The 26,998-nt window shown below is 24.8% G+C and overlaps 1 protein-coding gene across 1 annotated transcript in view; it reads left to right on the top strand.

Annotated features, from left to right (window-relative positions):
* Positions 1-26,998, top strand: part of LOC100205244 (uncharacterized) — a 79,267-nt gene that overhangs the window by 22,806 nt on the left and 29,463 nt on the right. Inside the window, exons 5-14 of the mRNA XM_065807166.1 lie at positions 7,522-7,627; positions 11,405-11,455; positions 12,284-12,385; positions 19,772-20,064; positions 20,941-20,993; positions 22,621-22,714; positions 23,006-23,174; positions 24,734-24,846; positions 24,950-25,103; positions 26,068-26,168. Of these exons, the coding sequence (XP_065663238.1) occupies positions 7,522-7,627; positions 11,405-11,455; positions 12,284-12,385; positions 19,772-20,064; positions 20,941-20,993; positions 22,621-22,714; positions 23,006-23,174; positions 24,734-24,846; positions 24,950-25,103; positions 26,068-26,168 (1,236 nt within the window). The remainder of the gene's footprint in view (positions 1-7,521; positions 7,628-11,404; positions 11,456-12,283; positions 12,386-19,771; positions 20,065-20,940; positions 20,994-22,620; positions 22,715-23,005; positions 23,175-24,733; positions 24,847-24,949; positions 25,104-26,067; positions 26,169-26,998) is intronic.

Below are 26,998 nucleotides of genomic sequence, written 5' to 3' on the forward strand. Positions count from 1 at the left end.
GCATTCACAACTTCATTCAATTTTTTTGTGATGCCAGCTCTGGATACTGAGGGCATGCTAAATTTCACATACTTATAAATCACTAAAAAACTGACCTTATTCAAGTAAATCGTCAATACACACCAATAAATTAGTTTTATTATGTAAATGGTCCCGTAATTGACATTTTTTATTTTAAGTTTCATTTAGCAGTTACTTAATTGAAAAAATTTCATATTTTTTTTTAATTGTTATTTTGTTGTTTTTTCATTAAAATAAATCAAAATTTAAAAAATGATAACAAAAAAAATAGAAGTAATTGAATCTTTAATTTATTTTAAACATACTAGTAACATAATAGTAATAAAAAAGCGGCGTCAAATGTGTACAGTGTGTAAGGCTATTATCACATTGATTTGTAAATATTTGTGGTACTCCCACACTTAATTAAAATAAGTTCGTTAAATAATAATGTTTTATGCTATTTTTAAAAGGTTAATAATTTTATATATATTTTGAAACCTGCGGGAGTTATATATTAAAAATGTACGCAATTTAATAAGTTGTTTTAATTGATAGCGTGGAATAATTTTATGGTTACCTTGATTATATTTGACATGTATAAATACTTGGGAAAATAGACAAAGTTAGATGATCTTAGTACTAAATGTACTGGTTTACTAATATGATCTTTTTTATTATAATGTTTTAATAAAGTTTCAAACAAAGGTGTTTTATTTAATTTTTATGTTCATTTATAATTTATTGTATTCTAAATTTTTTAAATTTTTCTTAAATTAAAATTTTACTTGTTTAATTTATATTGTGTGTGTAATAGTGTGTGATTTAGAAATAAACGCCCCGTTAAGTTATTTATAATTATACTTTCAAATAGATGTCATTTCAAAATTTGTTTTAATTATTTGTATGTGTACTAAAGCTGTTTAAATACATTTAAAATAGCAATACTGCGTACATTAATAGAAACTAATTATTATTAAAACACATAAATTGTTTCATTATAAAACAACTTTATATCGATTTTGAAACATTAAAAAAATGCAAAACATGAGTTTGATACTTATATATTATGATATATTATTGAACTTCTTTTTTTAATTTTACGATAAAAACCATTTATAGGTTCATAATTTTGCTTATGAAAAAATATCTTAATACATCCTCAAATATCTACTTTGTTTTCAGAGCAATGTTGTTAGAGTTATTATGCAAAATACTAATACTATTGTACTCAATGTTGAACACTTTAAATCAAGCGATTAATTAAATTGAATTTGTGCAAACATTAATATAGGAATACAGTTTTCAGAATATCAAAAAAAATAAAAATTGCTAAAAGGCCCATATTTAGATTAAAAAGTGTCAAAAAGCCCATATTTATATAAAAAGTAAAAAGCCCATGTGGGAATCCTACATGGCCTCAAGGGTCCCTGACTAGTCTTTGATGATTTGCTGTACCAGCACGTGCGGTTAGAAGAAATAACTAATAGCTGATCAAACAGCTTTCAAATAACTTTTAATAAAGAGATTTTTTTTCTTAAACAGATAAGTTGATTTTTGAAACTTCAAGATGCAATTCCTTAACTGTGGCGTAGTTTTAAAATTACATTTTCTATTACGGCAAAATATATTTGTTTAGGATTATTTTTGTATGATTATTTTGTGCTTTGTAAATTGTAAACTTTTTATTAAAAAAAAAAGTTTTATTAAATGGAATAACTTGTCAGGCACACAGAGAGCTATACCTTGCAGAGATGGATATATTCGTCAGACAGTTAAGGAGTTAGAAACTCTTAAAAAATATCTTTATAAAATGGTTGTCTATTTGAACTTTTGATATTTGAACTTTTGATATTTAAACTTTTGATATTTCATTGTTAAAATGTTTTACTGCTGCTATTCTTTATAACTATAAACTAAATATGTTGTTTATGTTATTTATGTTTCATGATTAAACTTGTAAAGTTATCTATATAATTTTTTTAGTTATTTATTTTTGTTATTTATTATTATTTAAAACTCTAGTTGCTAAATTCTTATAATATTTAAAAAGATAAATAGAACCCTGTTTTATTAAATTCAAATACCCAAGCTTTCAAATTGTTTCAACTAGTTAGAAGTATTACAACAAATGTGACACAATATTTTATTATTTTTTATTATTATTGTATTTAATTCAAACATCATGTACATATATTTATAGGCACAAGGTTTATAGATAAAATTAAATAATGAGTACAGAGCTCGAATTAACGTAAAAAAATCTAATTGCAATTTTTTTGTTGCTCATAACCCCTCCTCCACTTCTGCTGGAGGGGAGGGGGCATTATTTATTTTAACTTATTTATAATAACATATATAATAAGTCTCATTTTTGCATAAGATGTCATAACATTTACGTTCAGCCGTTGTAAAGTAGCTTTAGTTATAATTTACATTATTACTATTATTATATTGCATTAAATCTAACGGCTGTATTTTTGTAAAATCAATGAACTTGATATAATCTTCTTTTAAATAATTATTTCATTTTTGATTTTAATTACATATTTTAAACTGTTTAAAACAACTAAAATATTTAATTTTCTATAAATTTTTAACAGTAAAAAAAATTATTTAAAACTCTAACAAAACAATCTATAAATTTGAAACAGTTATAAAAAACTATTAAAAATGACGAAAACATTATCGTGATAAAATGTTAAAACTTAACATTTTCACAAAAACCCGCACAATCACAAACAAGAATGATAATTAAATTCTTATTAAGTAAGTCAATGTATTTTTTAATAAAAGTTAGTGTTCACTTTTTTCATTCAATAAAATAAAGCGAAAGAAAAAAATGTGTCTAAATAATAGAATCTTTTACGACCTAATACTTTTTTTGATTGTTAATAGAAAAAGTATTAGATTGTAATCGTAAATATTTTGATCATTTCGTAATCAATTCACTAGTTTAATGCTTAGAATATTAAATTTTCTTCCTCGCTTTCACTTTCTTCCAAATCCGATATTGTAACTGTCGCTAGATCAATATCTGTTTTTCCTGACTTTCTTTTTCTTTTTTCCGGATAACAATGAAAATTTGCTGACAATCGTCTAACTTTATCATTATACCATTCGTCCATAGCAGTATCAGGTTCAAATTTGTCAATCTCAGGATCTGCTTCACTTATCCAAAGTAGAGATTCTAAGAGATCTCGTTCTAAGACAACTTCTACAGTCATTTTTTATGCAATTCATACATGAAAACATTCGTTCTACTTTCGCATTTGTAAAAGGACAAGTTAAAAATAGTTCAAAAATATCAAGAGTATTTCGGCATTCTTTGACCAAATTTGATTTGGAAAAAACAATTTCCCAAATTTTCAAATAATACTCATTTTGATTGTTACTTATGATGGGAAACATGTATGCTTTTAAAATGATCCACTCATGAAGTATATTATTCAAATCACATCCTACACCAATTAAAAATTCAGAAAAATGTTCAACAACTTCACCGATCGTAAAAGCTACCAAATGTATAAACAATGTTCAATGTCAAGTAAAGCTACCAAATGTATAAACAATGGTGATTTTTGGAGAGATTGAAAATGGCCTTCCATACATATGGTAATATTTGCAATAATTAGCTTGTACTGGTCAAGAACATGGCTATTAACTTCGGTATATTGAGAAAGTGCATTATTTTGATAACATTGCTTTGAATCAATTGTCTCAATATCTTTAGACAGTTTTTTATAATGGGTCATAACACTTGTATCATCAAGCAAATTGTCTAGCGAATTTTCTAGAAGAATTTGCAGCTCGGCCATTGTCCATGTAAATTCTTGAACTCTTCTTACAGCTTTTACTGGATCATGAATATTGTTCTGAAAACTTAAACTCAGACGCCGAAGAGGAAATAAAGCATCAAGATATATTGATAAATGAATAGGCACAGACGCATTTTTCCATCGCTTTAAAAAAACCTTCAATATTTGTCATAAACACACCATACTTGTGATCAATCCACCGAGTTCCACATGCTTTTGTTGGTTTCGGAACGCTATTACCCCAAGCTTCATCTAATCCTTGTAGTTCTCGGTAGCGCTTTGGTGACTTTTGATACAAATGATAAAGTCGTAAAAGTAGTTCGTCAACAGTTTTGAAGGTAGATAAATTTTCAAACGCATTTTTAAAGCAAGTTCTAGTCGATGGTTAAAACAGTGTACAACTTCCAGCCAAGGAGAACCTTCCTTTAGTAATGCGCCTAAACCAGCATAAGCTCCTAGATTAACGTTAGCTCCATCAAGATTTACACCCAATAGATGTTTATAAGAAATGGTAATACCAACTCTTGTAAAAGCGTCTGTTATACATTTTTTCAGGCCAACAGCATTAGAATTCTCTGCTGTTTCAATAGATAAGAATTCTACTTTCGGGCTTCCGTCTTTTAAATAAACAATGTAAATCAATTCCTGTTCGGATACAGCTGAATCTGTGCTTCCATCACAGAGAACACAGTAAAATCTACAATTTTTTAAACATTCAGTTAATTTGTTTTTAATTACGGTGCCAATGTAATCTGTAAATATTGCAGCTGCACGGTCAGTGCCATAAGAGTTTTCTAAATTTGTAACCTTATTCTTCTTTTCTAATGCAATCAAATAAGGATAATCTGTGAATGGACGCTCTCGTTTTGCCAAGTAATATGCAATATTAAACTTTTTCCGTAACAAGTCAGCGTCTTTTACAGCCATTTTATGTAAACCGCGCCCGATTGGAGTATTATGAATAACATGGTTAGATAATGAAACTGAACCTAATGTCGTTTGTTGATGAATTCGTGTGGCCTCTTTATGTAGCGCACTGCTTAAGTGCGATGCCAGTGAATCTTTTTTTATTGATATTGTTCCTGGTTTGATTCAGGTCATGGAAAACAATTTTGTTTGACTTATCCGTTTTTCAAATTGTTTACATAAACTGCATCTTAATCTTATAACTTCATTTCCATTTAAATCGTATTCTAACTCGCAATTAAAATGTTTTTCCCACTTTTTAACTGCAGATAATCTGCATCTGTGGTCCTTATTTGCATCCATTTATTGCTATTAATTTAAAATTAGTGTACTAACAAACTTTAAAGTTTTTTTTTAATAACTATTTAGAGACTATATTGCCTTCCACTATTCTTCGCAAAATAAACTTATAAAAATATCATTAAATTTGTTCATAATGAATGAGCTAAATCGGAATAAAGCCTATGAGAATTCGAGTTAAGAAAGTGACTTTTCAATTAATTAACTTTTATTTCTTTTTTCAATCAAAATCTTTTATTTCTTGATTCAAATAGGTATTTAATCGTTTGTTTTTTATAAATTTTTCCTTTCTTAAACAATCGGTCTTTTTCCTGCATTTGAACATTTTTGCTAATTGATTTTCTAAATCTTTTATTTTTCTTTCTTTTACTTTATGCTCCGCTTTAAAAAAAAAATTATTGTTACAGAAGATCGCAAAAAAACAAATTTTAAGAAAAAACTAATCGCAAAGGTGCGAAAAGTAATCGCGATCACGATATGCTTAATTCGAGCCCTGGAGTAAATAAAAAGTACATATACAGCCATCATCATTGGGAGAGTCCTAATATTCTGTTAACCGAACCAACAATGAAATTTCTTTTGGCACACTTGATGAGCTATTTTTTAAAATGATCCTCGAGTTGGACAAAATAGTATAAAAAGATGGAAGCCTGAACTCTAAAAACATCAGAGTGAGGCTGCAATATTTCTTGTATATAAAAAACATTTTTGCACATTTATTATAGCAATATCGTAATGTGTTAATTTTCTTGTGCTAAAATTGTTCCACAAGGAAGCATTATATAAGCATATACAATGCGATTGGAATAATTTTACTTTAACTAGGCTTGAACACCTGCAAAAGCGTCTTATTAACATATTTGTTTGAGTATATAGATTTTTCATTTCTTTTTTATATCATATTTTTTGGTAATATTTACAATATATGACCAAGGTTTTTTAAGCTGTCAGGAAGTTCCAGTGTGCAACCTGCTACACTCAATTTTGGAAACGACACAATTTTTGATTTTTGCTTTTGGTTAAAAATCATACAAATTGTCTTCTTTGTGTTAAAAGAAATATTAACTAATAAGGCTTTGTCATTAATTGCATTCAATAATTTCTGCAGAGAGAGCCAAGATGGAGCTTTAAGTACTATGTCATCAGCATAAGCAAGAATATTTAGAAAAATCCTTCTTTTATTGCACCCAATATGCATATTTGAAATTTTAAATATTAGGTTACTAATGTAAAACCTAAATATTAACAGTGATAAAATACCACCTTGTTGTACACAATTTCCTATATTAAAAGCAGGAGGTTTAGCTTTCTCCCAACTAATACACATTTCCTAGTTACTGTACCAGAAAAATATCAAGAAAATTAAAAAAAAAATTGTGAGTTTGCTTGCAGACTCAAGGAATATTTTTTGATATTCCTTGATCTAATAGGTTACGGAACAGAACAATGTAAACACATGACTACCTCATAAATGTTTAGTTGTTAATACTATATAAATATATATATAAATATGTATATATATATAAATATATATGTAGTAATGCGTATATATATATATATATATATATATATATATATATATATATATATATATATGTATATATATATATATATATATATATATATATATATATATATATATATGTGTATATATATATATATATATATATATATATATATATATGAATATATATATATATATATATATATATATATATATATATATATATATATATATATATATATATGTATATATATATATATATATATATATATATATATATATATATATATATATATATATATATTCATATATATATATATATATATATATATATATATATATATATGTATATATATATATATATATATATATATATATATGTGTATATATATATATATATATATATATATATATATATATATGAATATATATATATATATATATATATATATATATATATATATATATATATATATATATATATATATATATATATATATATGTATATATATATATATATATATATGTTGTAATGCATATTCTATAACAGTTTTATGAAAATAAAAAATTTAGTAAAAATAAAAAAGTGTTCTATAACTTTTATGAAAATGAAAAATTCATCAGTAGTATTTTCAGCAAATATAATAAAATTTATTCAAGTTTAATTTTAAGTTTAATAGATGCGTGAATATTTTGGTAAGAGTAAAATCAAGCTTGTTTTTTTAAATTCTCTATTGAAGGAAAATAATTTTTATGATTAGTAGTTCCTTTAAGGGTTTAATATTAATTTTGGTTTATCATTTGTTTTGCTTATTTTTTTTTTACATATTTGTATTTTCTAAATCAATTTTCATGTATCAATATATAATTAATATTATCAAATCAATTTTTATTTATTTTCAAAACCAAATTTTAAGATTTTTTTTTATCTAGGTTGAAAATTGCTTAAATGATATCGATGTTTGTGATTGGACAACATCTGATGTTTGTGATTGGCTTGAACTTATTGGACTGGTTCATTTAAAGAATGTTTTTAGAGGTTTTAAAGCTTATAAAAGTTCTTACTTATGTTTTTTTTAATTGTATAAAATTTAATATGTGTTTTGAAATAAAGTTTGGAAGTTGTTTATTATTATTAGAAAGTTTTGTTTATGATTAGTAAGATGATTATGAAGTGATATATGTCAAATGATATTATTATAATACCAATGTAACTATAATACCAATAAATTCAATAAACAAATAAATATTTAATAAACGATGATATAAAGATGATTATATCATTTATCAGCTTTATGATAAAGCTGATAATTGTAGTGATGTAATAAAGCTAATTATGGTGTTGATATATATATATATATATATATATATATATATATATATATATATATATATATATATATATATATATATATATATATATATATATATATATATATATATACACACACACAAATTCCACGTAAAAGGAGGACAGTCACCCCACTCACCATTTCAGATTTTCCTCAAATTTTCATGTTTGAATTAAGGAATCCAAACATGAAAAAACATCAAATCAAGATAAATTTTTTGTTTCATCATCATGTATTCAATGACTCAGCTTAACTCTCATGGATTCAAAATTTTTTTAAAATAAAAGAAGGCCATCTTAATATAAAATTTGCTTTTGGTTTTTTGATGAAAATATGCCATTTTTGAATTTAACAAAAAATTCCTTCTTTCAGCTCACTTGACCATTATAGATTTTGTAGCAGCACTTTTTCATTGATAATTTAATTTCTAGCGAAAGAAAATGAATGATACCTGATTATTTTTAAAGTGAATTTAAAGATGTAAAGAAAAAAGTACAACTCAAAATTTTTGATGATTGCTTTTTGATTTTATTTTTCTGTAATCAATCTTAATACAAAAATAGTTTATGTCTTGCATACAAAATATATGATTATAAATAAAAAGATAAATTATAAAAAGAGTAAACTGATGAAAGAAGCCTAGTTGTTGTTATTGGTTGCTTGTGAAAATTGATCAGTTTGTTTCAAGTTCCATTTCTTCAGTTGTGATGAAGTGACTGATTAAATTTTGACATTATTCAAACCTTGTTTCAGTTGTTGGACTTCGCAAGCTAGCAGTGATAGAAAACTTTTTTACTGTACTACCTATTGCATCACATAGTGATTTGATATGGTTTGTTGCAAAGAAACTCCTTATGCATAGAGCTGAAAAATCTCCAGCATAGAGTTATTTTTCAGTCAACATCAGTTTTTACAAGGTTTACATATTTTATACTCTCCTGCACAGTGTAGCGATAAAACCGCAGCTGCGGCAGGGCCCAGTTTTAGAACATTAAACAAATTGTAATTGAGGCAATGATTAGTTTTATATGATTAACATTTTATATGATTTTTATATGATTATAACAGTTTTATGCTTCATGATATTTATTGATAACTCTACATATAATTAATGATAATACTTCATCGATAAATCCAACACCATAGTTCAAATTGTTCAAAAAAAAAAAGGAACACTGCTTCTTGCTCCAATAGTAGATCTCTTTCTTGTCTTGTGCTACAAAAGCGTAGTTCTCTGCAAAAAGCTTTTCACACAGTTGCTCTGTAAATTCATTTAATAAAAGCTCTATTATTAATATTTCAGTTCTATCTGTCGTTATCCACTGTTTGAAATCCACTGACTGTTCAATGGATTTTAAACAGTGAGTTGCAACAGTGTTTTTATCACTCAACATTTCCGTGTTACTTTTCTAGATTTCGTGTCAGATACTGTTGTAAAAATTTTGTGCTGCTTATATGCTGGGACAACTGTTGTATTGGTAAATCATGCAGAAAATCATTAATTTCCAATTTTAATTTATTGCACAAACACAAACAGAGCATGTACCTTTTGGACCACCAAGAATACACTATTTAGGTTGAAGATTGCATAACTTTGAGAATATAATTTAATGGTCTGGGTACATTAACTTATATGCCGGTGCTTCAGAGAGCTTCTTAAGGTTACACAAAATCAATTATTTTGACATATGTTTTTTTTTTACTAGACATTTAGCTTGAATACTCATCATCACAGTAAATATATGCTTGCTTGTCTGATGTTATTGCTTGCCTGATTGTTTAACCACATCAGACAGCTTGTCTGATGTTGTTTAACAACATCAGGAAATGCTAAGGTTTGTTTAATTTATTTAAATTTTTTGTTGGATAGCAACTTTGTCTTATGAATTTAACTTTTGGAAACTAAAATTTTTTTTTACTGCTTTTCTGATAGGTAAATATTAAAGTTTGGAGTTGCTGGCTTCCATTACAAACTTTTTACAATTTTTTCTGCTTTGGTTTAAGTCTTTTTTTAACTTCAATGTAAATTGAAGTTGAAAAGTGCAGTCAATGTGCAGTAAGGTTAAATTCAGAGACATTGAGAACAGATGAATGTTTCCTATAACTGGTTCTTTAATTGGCTTTAATTTTACACAAAGCTCTATTGAGAAATGATTTTATTGATTCCATCATCATTTCTTTTTGCATATTATCTTAAATTTTACCTCCATCTTAATCTCTTCTGATACCTCACTTGATGCTAGTTTATTTTGGCATTACAGACAAAAGTTTTCACCAGGTACTACAAATTTGCCTTTACTGCTCAGGGACTTGGCTGTATCCTAGCTAATTTTACCGAGATAGTCCAGTAAAATAAAATAATTCCATTTATTTTTTAAATCTAAAGTTGAACATTGTTTGATATTTAATTTTGCACATTTAGAGGTTAGCTAAAAATCAACCTAAATATATCAGAAATAGAACTTGGCTGCAAAGTATCTCATTTTATTCTCGACACTTTCACAAATTAAAATTGAGAAATAAATGTAGTGAGAAATAATGTGGTAATGGTGTAGTAGTAGAGCACTAACCTCATAAGCGAAAAGTTCGATCCCCTCCACATCCCTGGTAGTATAGTGCTCAAAATTTTCACTGCGCAGTGGCCTTGTTTGTCAAAAGTTCACGTTTGAGAGTTATAGAGTTGAGAGAGGTTTGTAACCACAATTAAAGTAGCCTTCTTGACTGTAGTGGTTTTCTTGGGCTTAGGGAAGTGAATTTTTTTATGTTGATATTTACTCTTTTAATACTCGTTTAATTCCAATAAATTGTTGGAATTAAACGAGTATTAAAAGGAGCACTGTTGGGTGTTTTCCATGACTGAGAAACTGAATGTCAAAATAAAAAACTAAATGAATCTAAAATGAACACTTTTTTTAAGCTTTATAGATCATGGACATTGCACAACTATATTTAGACTTTCCAATTGATGTCTTTATTTATATAACTTAACAACATAATAAAAATATAATCTTTTTTTAAACATTTCAAAACTGAATTTAAACTCTGAAAGATTTTAATACTTTTTTTTTATAGAAACCTTATATCTCTTCTTGCACATGAAAAAAAAAATTGGACCCATGTAAACACATGTAAACCAGGACAACTCCAAAAATATTGAATTAAAAAGTTAAAAATTTTCAGTCACCTCCTCAAAAAAAAAAAAAATTTTGTTGTTACTATGGGTTACACTTTCATTATAAAAAACTTTCAGCAAAAGAATGAGGTGGTGACTGAAAACTTTTTGTCTTTCTTATGCATGGAATAGCTCATGAAATATAACTGGCACAAAGATATCTGATATAAAGCAGTTAATGATATAAAGTTATAATTATTATTAGCTCATGAATAAATATAATTTAAACAAAGATAAAATGTTTATAAAATATAAATGTATACATTTTTATAGCTCAAGGTTTATGTTTTAGATCATGGAGTTAATGGCAAAATGCTCTTTGATATCAACTTACATTTATTAGGTACATTTTTTTATTTTTCTACCAATTTAAGTTAGGATATATATTAAGGAATTGTTTTTATATGATAATGAAGTCAAAGATGGCAAATAAAATGTCAATTGCATAATTAGTTATGCAATTTGGATAATATACATGGTAATCTTGAGTAAAAAATGGGTAAAATGGTTTCTTCTTCCTATTAAAATGATTGAAAACTAAGATAATTTAAAAAAATGAACTTTAAAAGCTGAACTTTAAAAAAAATTTCAAAGTGTCTCCAAAATAAGTGAAGTTCAAAGTAAATGAAAAAAAAAGAAAAGAAAATTGTTTTCAAAGGAAATAAATTAAAATGTCTCAAAATACTGAAAGTAGATGAAGTAGAATGTCTCAAAATACTGTCCATAAAAAGTGATTTAAATGAAAGAAAAGACGATGATAAAAAAGAGGTCTTAAAAGTCATGAAAGATATAAGTTTAGAAAGTATGAAGCTAAAAGAATTATAAGATTACAAATAAAGGGTATGTCACTAAAGTTCCCAGTTATTTTGGAATTTAATGATGTGCATGCAAGAAATGAAGTGCTAAAAACAGCTTTTCGTAACAGGGAAAAGATACCAAATATTTAGTTTTATACTGACATAACTAAAGCAGAAAGAATTTTAACAAAGCAATGAAGTCCTAATAAAACTTCAATGCAAGTCTTAAAGTATCAGTGAAGCGTTATTATAGCACTGAAAGTAAAAATTGGATTGAGCTTATAAAATAAAATTAGCGCAAATAAGAACAAAAATAATAAAACTTTCAAAATATTTTTGAAAGAATTTTTAGATATATTTGTATATTTTTAAAGATTCTATGGATATACATTCTGATGAAGATAGAGAGTTGATTTTATCAGAGATTTATGCTCTTCAAAATCCTTCTGATGCTGATTTACAAGTATCAATACTAGGTAAGTTTTCAAATTTTCATCAAATATTCAAATTATATTGTGTAATTGTAGTTATGAATGATATTATATTATTAAAAAATAGAACATTATATCTTTATAATACTAATAATATTTCTATTTTTTTTTTAATATTATTTTTATTAAATAAGTATATAATAAAAGTCTAATTCAAGTTAATAAATTTTTGATTTGAGTATTTAAAACTGGGCTGTGGAGTCGGAGTTGCGACATTTGTTGTGAAGTCGAAGTCGTTAAACAAAATTGTGACTCCGACTCCAACAGTAAAACTTCTTGGTTTTACTATTGGACTCTAGTAGTAAACCAGTGGACTGAGTGGACCAAGAAGTTTTGCTACTGGCGACTCTAAATTAGATGTTCGTCAATAAATAAAGATACAAAACGTTGACATTTGTATCTTTATTTATTGACGAATCTAATTTAGAGGTATAATAAGGGAGTTTTATTTTCAAATAATTTTTTTATTGAAATAATCTTTTATTAAGTTATAAAGGAGATTTATTTTCAAATAACTTTTAATCTAGTTAATGAATTATTAGATATATCAAACATGCTTATTGAATTTATTTAATTTTTTATTATTTCGATACAATATTTCATGCATTTGCAAAGTGCGTGCAAATTAATGGTAATTAAAGGCCATTTTCTACAAGATAAAAAAAAATGGCACGGAGCAAATTTTTTTTTTGCACTACGAAACGCTGTTTTGATTTCCACATTTTTCGCGCTACTATTATCGTTATCAATAAAAAATGGCAGCTCTAAGTTTATGCTGTATGCTTTTGATAAAAAAAAAATATATAAAAAATAGTTTTTGGTGTATATCTGTATTGTATTTTTTTAAAATTTTTAAGAAAATAAATGCTAACTTCTCATATAAACACTTCTGTTGAAAAACTGTTACTGCAAGAAATAATGGATGGTTCAACTCTGAAAGAAGATAAACTTTCGATTTTTTTTTGCTGCAACAAATTGATCAGCAACATTATCATAAATGTTTTATCTGCGCATGCTTATTGACGAAATAATCTTGTCTTTTGGAAAATGGCCTTAATAATATACAATAACTTAATGGTTGTAAACAGTTATCTATTAATACAAAATAGTGAATTTTTCCTAATTTAGTTCTTTAAGTTTATTTACTTATAAAAAAATGTATTAACTTTAGGAAATTAAAATAAAAGGGAATTAAAAATAAAATAGAAGTTGTATTGATATTTCTCTTTTTAAACCTTTAAAAACAATAATACCGTATAAAGTATTAAATAAGTTTATTAAGTTATCAACAAAACAAAACTATTTTACATATTCTATTAGATTTCAGCAAAACTTAAAAATTCTTTTTGAAGCTTTTAAAAGTGTTTTTAGTATGCAAACAAACATTACTTCATTTAAATGATAATAAAAAATTAAAGAAACCACACTTTTAAATAAAGCAATGTTTTAGCATAATTTTTTTTAAAGCAGCAGCAAACACATTCATTTTAAGTAAAATTTTGCCAGCATGTAAAAACCATGCAAAAACAAAATTACTTTCTTTAATAGTGTACTTCATATTTAACGCTATTAATGAAAGTAATCCTGTTTTAGCTTTGTTTCTTTTAAAGTTGTTGAAAATGTGTTTTAAATTTTAGTAACTAATTGTTTTTTAATTAAATAAAAAACTATCAATTAATAGGAAAAAAATATGCTGAAGCTATGCATTTGTTTTAAAATTTTTTAAGCGAACGTCAACGTTTGCTTAAGTAAAATTAAAGAACCTTGACATTCGTTTTTCTGTCTTTATTTAGCAAACATTTGCATGTTTGTCAATTTGTCGCGTCCTGTGTGTGTATATATATATATATATATATATATATATATATATATATATATATATATATATATATATATATATATATATATATATATATATATATATATATACATATATATATATATATATATATATATATATATATATATATATATATATATATATATATATATATATATATATATATATATATATATATATATATACATATATATATACATATATATATATATATATTTACATATATATATACATATATATATATACATATATATATATACATATATATATATATATATATATATATATATATATATATAATATATATATATATATATATATATATATATATATATTTAATTATTTACCTTCAAGATTGGAACTAAAAGCCTGCACCTCAATATCGTAGCTATATAATACATATTTATAACTTATATTATACATATTTATAACTTATATTTCATTAATTTAATTTTTTTTATTTATAACTTATATTATACATATTTATAACTTATATTTCATTAATTTAATTCTTTTGTCATTTAAATCTAATGTGTTGTTTTTATTTGTTTCTTATAAATTTATTTATAGAAATTAACCAGAAAATATTTAAAATTATTTCTTTGTTTTCTATTTTTCAAAGTTGAAATATTTACTGTATTAGGCATACTATACTTTTTAGTTTTTAATACTATACTTTTAAAATTTAAGTAACAATAAGACTTTTCTCAGCAGCACGTAACATTTTTGATGAAAAAAGAGCTAATTTGTTGCTCTCTTTTTGCACCACAATATTCTAAAACTTCTAGAAATCCTTACATAATTGATTATTGCAAATAAAATTACATTGAGTTTGTTAAGAAATTTGTATTTTTTACCTAGGTTTACCTATAGTTCTTCATTTCCCTGTAGGACAATAGGATGATTTTTTGATTTAATTTACACAGTCTGAATCACATGTCTTAAAAAAAAAGTAATAAATTCTGGCATTTCTTATATAAGTTAGTGAAAAAAGCATATAAATAAAAATTAGCAGTCAATGTTGGGGTTAAAGTCGCCAATTTAATAGTAATAACTATTTTGTTTAATCATTTATATTTTTATTCGAAAAACATAATTTAATGCAGTTTATGCAGTTGCTAGATATTAGGCTGAGCTAGGGTTAGGACTATTGTAATTGTAATGAAAACAATAACAGTAACAATAATTATTGTTATTGTATTAACTTAATTTAGAAACAATAACAATACTTGTGATTTACAACTACTGTAATTGTGTAATACAATAACAATAAATATTGTGTTGCAATTCATCTTTATAAAACAATAACAATATCTGAAAAAAAAATGTATTGTATTGACCCACTTCAGTAACAATAAATATTGTATTGTAATTCGTCTTTGTAATATAATAACAATATATTGTTATTGTAATAAAAGACATAAGCGTTTTTATTTAAGAAGAACTATTATGTTTAACTGTTTGTGTTACTAAAGTTAATTTTCATATATATTTTTTAAGTTCCTTTGCAGCATTAAAATCAAGAGGAAAAAATAAAAGGGCTGAATAAAATAATTTATGAATGTTATTTTTCATAATAGTTAGGCTATCATCAGACAGGCAATATTTTGCGGCCATTTAGAGCTTAGAAATACATAACAAGATAGGTGATGTGAAATCTAAATATTTAAAAAATAAAATTTGCAATATATTTCAAATTCGTGAATAAAAAATAGCAAAAATAATAGTACGTTTGTCAGAGATGAATACAATAGTTACAATACAATCCAATTTTATTGTATTGTTAGAAAAAAAATAATACAATACTTATTGTAATTGTTTTTCATCGCAGCAATAAAATACCATAATAAAATTTTTTTATTGTTTCTGCAATATTACAATACAATATTACTGTATTGCAATGTGTAATTGTATTTAATTTTTACAATTACAATTACAATAGTCCTAACCCTAGGCTAAGCTATATTATTTGTATTTTCAAATTTGTCTCCTAAAAAAAAAAAAGGTCCTCCAAACATAGACAGGATGTTATACCATATTCCAGTATGCCCAAAAATTTTTCTGGTTACGTCACTGTATATATCAAACCATCCCAGGAAGCGCGTGCATACCCACACCTTGTTCGTCCACATTTAAAGTAACTTTTTTAGACAACTTGACCATGTTTTCATATTGCAAGCGTTTTAAGAATTTGCAGCAAAATAAAGCTATAAGAAACACAGAATAAAACACTCAAAGAAAGGAAACAAGTACAAAATAGAAAATCTAAATAAAATAAACTAAAAAAAAATCAAAATTAGAAAAAAATAATTTTGTCAAAAAAATAATATACCTAAATATTTTACTGTTTTTGTTTCCTTTTCTTTTAGAGCGCTTGTTATTTTCCACTACCAAAATTGATACAAGTTGAGGAAAAAAGCAGATAAGAATTTAACGAAAATAAAAACATTTTTTTATATACACTTTATTCGAAACTTTTTTCATATTAAGGAAATACTTTATTTATTTTGTGCTAGAAACATGGACAATTTTAAAATTTGTTTTTCAAATATTCTGCTAAACTTTACTATTTTTATCAATGCACAGGAAAGCAAAGAACTAATTGCTATTTATTTGTAAAAAATGATTTTTATTTTTCAACAAGTTATTCATGTAAAAAAATTAAAAGTTATTAATACTAATATTTAGATATAAAATATTTGGTTGTTTTCACTACCACTATTGAAAAAGTCTGGTAGTGATTGGATTGAAAAATTGTGGATTTTTCAAATACACAATTTGAAAAATGTTGGATTTTTCAAATTATGCATTTGAAAAATGCATAATTTGGATTTTTCAAAATATGCATTCGAAAAATCCACATTTAAACCTGAGTTAGTTTATTTCCTGAGAAACTATTGTTATTGGCAATGCTCCAAAAGCTTGTGGACTAGTGCATTTTTAATTAACTGAACTTTTTTAGCAGAATTTTTAGGAGCCTATTTAAAACTTTTTTTCAAGTTTTTAAATACATTTTATTAACCAGAGCAATCATTATGTTCATTATCTCTAATAATTTGCATTAACATTCGAAACTTGACAATATAAAGGAAACGATTTAAGTCAGGCATCAAGTGTGGTAAGTACTATTATAAAAGAAACCATGTTATTCTTTATTTAATTTCTTCCATTCCAAAATTTATTAATCAAATAATATATTTTACATATGAATAGTGATTTATTTTCTTAATTTCCTATTATATAAGTATTGAGCAAAAAAGTCAAATATAATAAAAACATTTTTAAAAGCAAAAAGACATCAAAATGAATTAACATAAGAGAAAAATTAGTTTCATACCTTGTATAAAAATTTTATGAAAAAAATAATTATGAAAGGTATGTTTGCTTTTTTAAGGGTTTTTTTTTTTACAAATTTTCTTTTTTTAATTATCAAATTTTTTTAGTTTATTTAATTAAAATTTAATATTTCGTTACAATTGTGTTTCCTTTTTTTAGTATTTTTTTTTTTTCTTTTTTAAGTAGATAAGATGCAAACTGCCATGGTCATGGTGTTTAAAAAAATTACTTTAAGTGTAGACAAACAAGGCGTGCGATCACATGCGCTTCCTGGGAAGCCTTGTATATATATCAGCCATATTGGATTTTAATTTTTTGCAAAAATTAAAATGTAAAGGGTTTTTTGATGATACTGTTTATAACAAGCTTTATCCTTCTGACTTGTATCCTGCTATGCATTGATGGGCTTCCAATAATGCATAAATTTAATTTTTCTGATAATACATTAAATTAAAATGAATCAAAAATTTAACAAATCAGAATCAAAAAAAATTGTTTATTTTCACTACGGCTCAAACTCATTTCCTTTTTAAAGGAAAAACCAATGACTATATGTGTTGCCATGGGATAGCCATTAGCTCCTGTTCTTGCTAATTTATTCATGGGTGTTTTTGAAGAAAAATTAATGAAATTCTATACAGGTATAAAACCAACATTTTACCAAAGATGTGTAGACGACATTTTTGCTGCTTTTCCTTTAGAAATCGATGCTCTCTCCTTCCTCCATTTTATCAATGGTGACTTAACTTAAACTTGTTCACAATGGAAAAAGAAGTAGAATCAAAAATTTCTTTTTATGACATTAACCTATATAAATCAAAATCTTCCATACAAACTTCAATTTCTCATAAGAAAACTTTTTCTGGTCTTCACACCTCATTTTATAGTATTACTTCTCTAGTATACAAAGTAAGTCTTATTAGATGCTTAATTGACAGAACATCATAAGTTAATAACACTAAACATGACCTTCAATCTGATATAAATGAACTTTTTAAAATTCTAAGGAGAAATATGTATTAGGGTGGCCCTAAAAAAAGTTGTTTTAAGGACCACCCTAATATGTATCCATTTGGATTAATAAGTAAAGTTCACAACTCTTTTATGGAAAAAATCTCTGATGCTAATCAAGCTAAATCAAAAGATCAACTATTAACAAAGTATTTCAAACTTCCCTACATTGGAAAATTATCCGAGTTAACTAAAAAGAGATTAAGTCATATTATAAAAATACATTGTAAATCAGTCTCCATAAAGTTAGTTTTCACTTTATTTAAAATTTCCAACGTATTTTCACCTAACGATCATTTCCCATAGAGTTCAGATCATATAAATTTGTTTGTGCAATATGTAGTTCTTGTTATATTGGCGAAGCAACTTAAAACATGAATGACTGAGCACAATTGGAAGGACAAAAACTTGCATATTCAAACTACTCCATTCTGATTGAAATTGCTATCTTACATATAATGATAAATATTTTTCTATATTAGATTCTTCTTCCAAAAAATTTGAATTCAAGTTAAAGGAAAGTATGTATATAAAATGGCAAAAGCCAAATATTGAACAAACATTTATTAATCATGTTAAATTGACTCTCTCTGTTTAACTATATTTAGCATTGTATATATATGTATATATATATATATATATATATATATATATATATATATATATATATATATATATATATATATACAATATGTTTAGTCTTATTATATCTGATTTACCAGATCTTGTTAAATTTGTTAATGGTTTTATAATTATGTTTTACGTTGTTTTTATTGTCTTATTTTGTACCTATATAACATTTTTTTATATTAAAGTATAAATTGAAGATGACTTTGATTAAGTTAAAACATGTATTGATTTTATTAAATATGGTTTTAAAGAAAAAATTAAAAATATATCTTGTTTATAAAGATAATTACTTATTTCATGCTGAATAAAAACTTTGTATATATATATATATATATATATATATATATATATATATATATATATATATATATATATATATATATATATATATATGTATATGTATATATATATATATATATATATATATATATATATATATATATATATATATATATATAAATATATATATATATATATGTATATATATATTTATATATATTTATATATATATATATTTATATATATATGATAAATTTAAAATTGCTTTTTTATAGATGCTTTAGATAAAGCCACAGGCGATGATAGACAAAAAATGTTATCTTTAATTCAAGCACTTCAAACTCCATCTGCTGAAGCTTATACCAGCAGCTTTCCATCTCAGCTTTCAAAGCAATCACCAACTTTTGATCCCAATTTTCAAGCAAGTAACAATCTTGTGTCTGAAAACAACTGTCTTGTGCCTACAAAAAATGTCATTGGCATGAGTGTAACACCAGGTGTTACTGGAATTAAAGACACTGGTATTGAAAATTTGGACAATCAAAAAGTTTTTTGTGGAGAATGTTTGGTAAATATATATACTTTTTATTTCTTTTAAGTTAAGCATGCTAAGATTTTTGTTTAATATGATTTTTTATGTTTTGTTAAATTTGGACAAACAGACTTAGTTATGTAAGTTTATTAATTTATCAGCTGTCAACTTTTTTAGTATTTTTTGATTTACATGTTTTTGTGTTTTTAAATTTGTTTTAAAATGGTTTAAAATCATCAGACTCATTTAGTACTTTATCTGTTAAAAACAATCTTTTTGAAAAGAGATTTTGATTTCTAGTGTGTAGCCTAGTGTAGTAATTAGTATGATCTGTTTTTAAATATAATATTATAAGTTATAATTGCAAACTAGTAAATAAATTTATAATGAATTTATAATAAAAAGTTAAATGATGAAAGTATACTTTTTATTAATTTACTTTGCAAATATTATTTAGTAAATACTACACAAATCAACCACCACACACATACCACAAGAATTTAATACACATACAACACACATAGCACAAGAAATTAATACATATAACACACACATACTCCAAGAATTTAACACACATAACACAAGAAGTTAATTGCGAGTTTAAAACCATTTTGAAAAGTGCATTAATTTCAACATTACAAGTGTTTTGGTTTTTAATATTTGTTGTACAATATGTCTAAATACATTTGCTACTTATAATATACATGGTAAGATTTATATGTATGACAAAATAATTGTCAAACAACATGACCAGAGAGCTGGAAGCTAAAAGTCATTTTGAACCTTGCTACTATTTCATTAATATCAAATTTAAAGTAAATTTTTATAATAAAAGGTTAACTTGAATACAATAAAAATCTTTATATATTTATTTTTAAAATTTATTTATGAAATTGATTTTCATTTTTACAGACAAGTCAGTCAGATTTGAATGAAATGCAAAAGAAGAAAAAGAAAAGAAAGGGGTTAAAAGTTTTTTTTTTTAATTTTAGTGTTTATAACTTTTATTAAATTTTGTATGATATTTTGAATGACACTTTAAAATATCAATATAAATAATTACACTGATAAACAAATAAAATTTTATTGTGCAAATCTTGTTAACTAGGTGGTTTTTTAAAACAAATTAAATATGCTGATTTCAAATATGCAAACCATTTTTCACCATCACGTCAAGTTGTAAAGATATTTGGGTTCAAATCTTTAGTATTTAAGGTAAAATCCCTAATTTTAGAGATTTTAAAAATGGTATTTGTTTGTAATAAAAGTACTTTTTGTATTATTGCTGAGAAACATTTTGTTAAAATTTTTTTAAAAGTCTTTAGCTTTTTTCACATAATTTTTTTTGTCAATAAATTTTAAGTAAAAATATTTATCTTTTCTAAAATCTCTATGAAAATACACTTCTTTTGAGACCCAGGTTGACATACTTTTGAATAACTTTTTTTCCGACAATATTAGGGACTTTACCTTAAATACTAAAGATTTGAACCCAAACATCTTTACAACTTGACGTGATGGTGAAAAATGGTTTGCATATTTGAAATCAGCATATTTAATTTGTTTTAAAAAACCACCTAGTTAACAAGATTTGCACAATAAAATTTTATTTGTTTATCAGTGTTATTAGTGATGCACATTTCTTATTCAATAGTTTTATTCCGCTTTTCTAGTTAATTTTTTTGACCCAATAATCATGCTGTTTTTCAAAAGCTTGAACACAATATAAATTATTTTAACTATATTAATAAACCATTGTTATATATAAGAGATTTCAACACAACTATTGTTATATATAAGAGATTTCAACACAACCATTGTTATATATAAGGGATTTCAACACAACTATTGTTATATAAAAGAGATTTACCATATATAAAGGGTTTGAACAAAATTGTTTTAATTAAACTGTTAAAAAACTATTGTTATATGTAATGGATTTACCATATATAAGGATTAGAACAAAATTTCATAAAATATTTTAAAATTACTGCCATTTTGTCCATTTTCACAATCAAATCAAGGAAATTACATTTTTGTTTAAAAAAATTTTCAGAATTATTGTTATCTCCTAATAATGGTACAGCTCTAAAACTTATTTTTATGATTTTGAAGTTGGAGGTTTGCTAAGTTCTATGGTATATGCAATTGATGGAATCAACTTCCCTGAGCTCCTAACCAATCTTAATAAACAAAGTTGGAGAAACAAGTATAATCTTGATATTTTTTTGCAACAACCTAAACAAGACCTATTCTTGTTCATGATATTTATTGCGATTGTGATGAAACTGGTGTCTTTTTGTGACTGTGATGGGACTGATGTCTTTTTGCGATTGCGATGGGACTGATGTCTTTTTGTGATTGTGATGGGACTGATGTCTTTTTACCATTGTGATAGGACTGATGTCTTTTGTTTTGTTTATTATATATAATTAACTTGTTTCAGTTACAGTGTCGAGCATTAATAAAAGCAACAACAGAATAGTGGTGCAGTGGCAAAATTTTAAACCTAAGCTTTAATACTTTTAAAACCTTTAATTTTAGTTGAAACACAAATATTATTGCTGTTATAAATATTTTTTCTTTTTATAGTTTTTTTTCTTCATTTTTATGGAAACGAGAAAAAAAGCCCAAATCAGCAATAGTCGAAGCATCATTATCTATGCTTGTACAAGCAAGTCCTCAGGTAACTATTTATTTTTCTCTATTTTTTATATAAGTAATTCTAAATAATTGCTCACACTTTCTGGGTTTAATTTAAATAATATTCTTAAAAGAGTTAAAATGTGTTGTATTATAAATAATATATAATATGTTTTTGGTAGAATTCAACTTTGATGTCTATTATACAGAATGTTTTTGTTTAAATATTTTAAGTGACAAATTCGCAAAATTGACAAAAATGACAAAAATTTTACAAAATATAAATTTTGTAAAAAGTTTGCAAAACAATTTTTTTTTGTTAAATTTTTTTTAGGGCATGATCAAAATTTTTTATCAATCTTCTAATAACAAAGTGCATGTTAACTTATTGATATCTCTTAATACATTGTCTTGTGAAGTTTGTAAGATGTCTTTGGAAGCACTCAATCTGATTGAAGATTTTAAAACATTTTATATTGCAGTTTGCAGAATGGACGGAAAAGGTTGGGATTTAATACATAATGAATATTAAATAGATTTTAAAAATGATTCTGCAATTTCAAAATATTGATGAATGCTTCAGTATTGACTGATGAGTTAGTTTGTGATCATATAGTATCTGTTTATGTAAATGAATGTGTATTATATATAAAAATAATTTTAATTGTGTTCAACAAAATAGTGTGATCAATGTTTTTAAAATTTTCTTCATCTATTCCTTCTTTATCTATTAGGCTGGGGTAGATGTAAATCTGTGTTACATTGTTTCCTGCCTATGATGATGAATGCAATGGATTGATCTTCTTGACTCTACTCATAGATTTTTGCTTGTGTTTCCTTGATAATAAACTCTGGAGAACATTCTGACCTTTCCAACTATCTTCCTAATAGTCTTCTATCTGCTATTAGCAAGGTCTTTGAGTCTTTGATCAACAAATTTCTTACATCCCATTTTGAATCAAATAACTTACTGTCAGACAATCAATATGGTTTTTGATCCTCTTGCAAAGATTATCAAATCATTTTTTTGTTCAACACTCTTCTTCATTTCCAGTAACTTCTGGGGTACCTCAAAGTTCTATTCTTGGTCCTCTTTTATTTCTACTTAACTTTTCCTGTCTTGACAAAAAGTCTTTTTTTCAAGCTTAGAACAGGCAACTGATCTTGAATCTGATCTCGCTTCAGTAACAGATTGGGGCTTGCAGTGAATTATTAATTTTAATCATATATACAATCAATTGCTAAGTTAGCATCTCATAAGGTTGCACCTATTGTGCCTCTAGTTCCACCAACCAAGATTCATTCTTGCTTAATTTTCAATATTTGTCATTCAGTAAATTCTCATCCTTTTACTGTATCTGTTTCTGCATGAAACAGATACAGTAAAACTTTTAATTGTCTAGTTTTTTTCCCCACATTTCAACCCTTCTTGAACTCTCTCTCATTTTCATGTTTTCTTGAGTCATGCAACCTACACCTTTTCAAGTTTTCTGTCAACCGCTTTCTTGCTCTTTAAATCTATTCTTTGTATACTTAATAGTATACAAAGAATAGAGTTATACTTAATAGTAGTTCCTTGGAGTGAATCAGAATTTAAAAAAAAAGAGAAGCAATTAATTAATAGAAATCACTTATTTTTTATTTTACACAGTGTTTTATCAATAAAGACATTTCTGTAAAGTCTTTATTGTTGTATTGTTATGAAAATCATTGTAAACAAAGTGAAAATGATGTCATTGTAATGTAATATTTAATTTTTTTTAATTTTATAAAAAATGGTTTTCAATGGAAATCACTGAATTACCATTGTTAGAATTAAAAATATTTTGATGAGATTTTGTACATTTTAAATGTTGTATTCAGATAGCTTCATGAGTTTTTCTAGTGTACTTGTTTGAAACAATAGAAAGCCCATATGTAATCCCAGGATGCAAAATTTATAGAAAATGAGAAACCCTAATTTAAATACTCACCTCAGTTTGTCCAAAAAAAAACAACTGAGGTGATTATATTGATCATGGAAATTAAAGTTGTTATTTGTTTTATTTTTTTATTGTTTTAGGTGAGAATTTAACTCTTAGATCAGATGAATGTCCATTGATGATTCAATGTAAATGGGAAGATATGAAAACATACCAGTTTGAACTTAAGCAAAATATTGATGGTTATGTTTCAGTAAGTTTTTGTATCTTTTTTCTGTAGCATGTGTTATATATGGTTTTATTTGTCAGTTATAATCAGTGATAAAATCAAAAATTACTCATAAGAATTATTTCAGGTTAACAAAGAAGATCTTGATCTACAGGAGATGGTAACTGTTCGACTTGGAATTAGTTTTAGCACAACCTCAAGTGATCTTATACCTGTTCTTATAAAAAAGTTTAAAGAGAAAAGCATGCCAAGTTCATACAAGCTTCAACTTTTTAATGAAGGTAATAATAAAAAGTGTTACTAAAAACAAAACTTACTAAAAAAAGTTAGTACTATATAAGTTTTAATAATAATTTTACTATTTTTTAAAGAATTCAACATAGATACTAGTGACAATTGTTTTAGTAATTATGTTTTATTTTTAAACATATTCTAGACATTTTCTTTTTATTCAAAAAAAAAAAGAAGTGTTTTTGTATGCTTGGAGAAAAAATGTTGTTCATAGCTTAGCATGAAAAAAAGTTACTCCTTAAAAACTTTAAAAATAAGGAAGCTCAAAAAACAGTTATAATAAATCCCCCTTGAAAAATATTATCCAAAAATAAAAAGCAAAAGTAAACAGTTCTATAGATATAGAAACCTTTTTATAATAGTGTCAACATTCATTAAATGTTTGAAAATTTACTGTACTTAAGACACTTATGACTTCCTTTAATTTATTTTTTGGTATAAATCAAAATTTTATTTATTTGATCGTTCATTTCTAATGAGTATTTATAGATAAAACAAAGTGTAAAATTAAAAAAATATATAATTTTTTAAAAGTGATTTTTTACTAATTTATTATTGTTCTTTTTCTTTTAAGAGTATTGATCACTCTATTTTGTAGAATTCATTTAAAATCATATATATATATATATACACAGAGGCATCCCGAGGAGGGGGGGGGGGTTCGGCAAAGGATCTATGTTTGGCAGTTGGCGATTGTCGGCCAACGAGGACCTTTTTTTTATCTTAGTTGGCAAAAGAAAGTTATTTATATGTGCATATATAAAAATGTATATATATATATATATTATAAGAAAGTATTTTTTATAAGATGTGTTTAGTTCTTGTTGTCCTATCTCTTGAACTATTACAGCTCATAGTGCTTATATGTGTCTAATAATAGAGTATTAGTACTCATAAGGTAAAAACAGTACAAAATAAATACAACAGTATATGTAAGAAAGTATGTCTTTTTAGGGAATGTTGTTGCTGATAGCATATTTCTATTGAGTTTACCATTGTATGGACATAAATTTCACACTTTCAAATTTGTTAATATATCTGATGAATCAAAACAGGTTTTTAATATTTATTGTATGATTAAAAAAAAAGATTATCAAAAAAATTTGTATATATAAATATTATTGTTATATATATATATATATATATATATATATATATATATATATATATATATATATATATATATATATATATATATATATATATATATATATATATATCAAGCCTTGTTTGTCCATGCTTAAAGTAATTTTTTTAGACAACTTGACCACGTTTTTAATAGTAAGCGTTTATAAGAACTTCTGACAAAAAAAAGGCTTTAAGAAACTAAAGAACAGCAATACTTGAAGAAAAGAACCAAAGACTATACAAAATAGAAAATCTAAGAAAAATAAGTTAAAAAATTGAATATTAAAAAAAGAAAATTGTTGTCAAAAAAATAGTATACCTATATATTTACTGTTTTTGTTTTCTTATTTTTAGAGCGTTTGTTATTTTCCACTACCAAAATTGATACAAGTCGAAGAAAAAAGTAGATAAGAATATAACAAAAATAAAAATATTTTTTGTTAAACAATTTTTTTGTAACTTTTTTCAGTTATTAAGAAAAAACTTTATAATTTGCGCTAGAAAAGGGACAATTTTTAAATTTGTTTTTCAAATGTTTTTGCTAAACTTAACTGTTTTTATCAATGACAGGAAAGTGAGAAGACTAATTGCTATTTATGTGTGTAAAAATATTTTTTATAACAAATTTTTTATGTAAAAAAATAGTCATTAGTACTAATTACTTAAATATAAAATATTTGGTTTTTTTCCGTTGAAATTTTTTCAATGAAATAGTCTGCACTTTTGTAGGATTATTAAAGAATTTTATTAAAGATTC

This window comes from Hydra vulgaris, chromosome 10 (assembly GCF_038396675.1).
Source record: "Hydra vulgaris chromosome 10, alternate assembly HydraT2T_AEP".
NCBI classification, from domain to species: Eukaryota; Metazoa; Cnidaria; class Hydrozoa; order Anthoathecata; family Hydridae; genus Hydra; species Hydra vulgaris.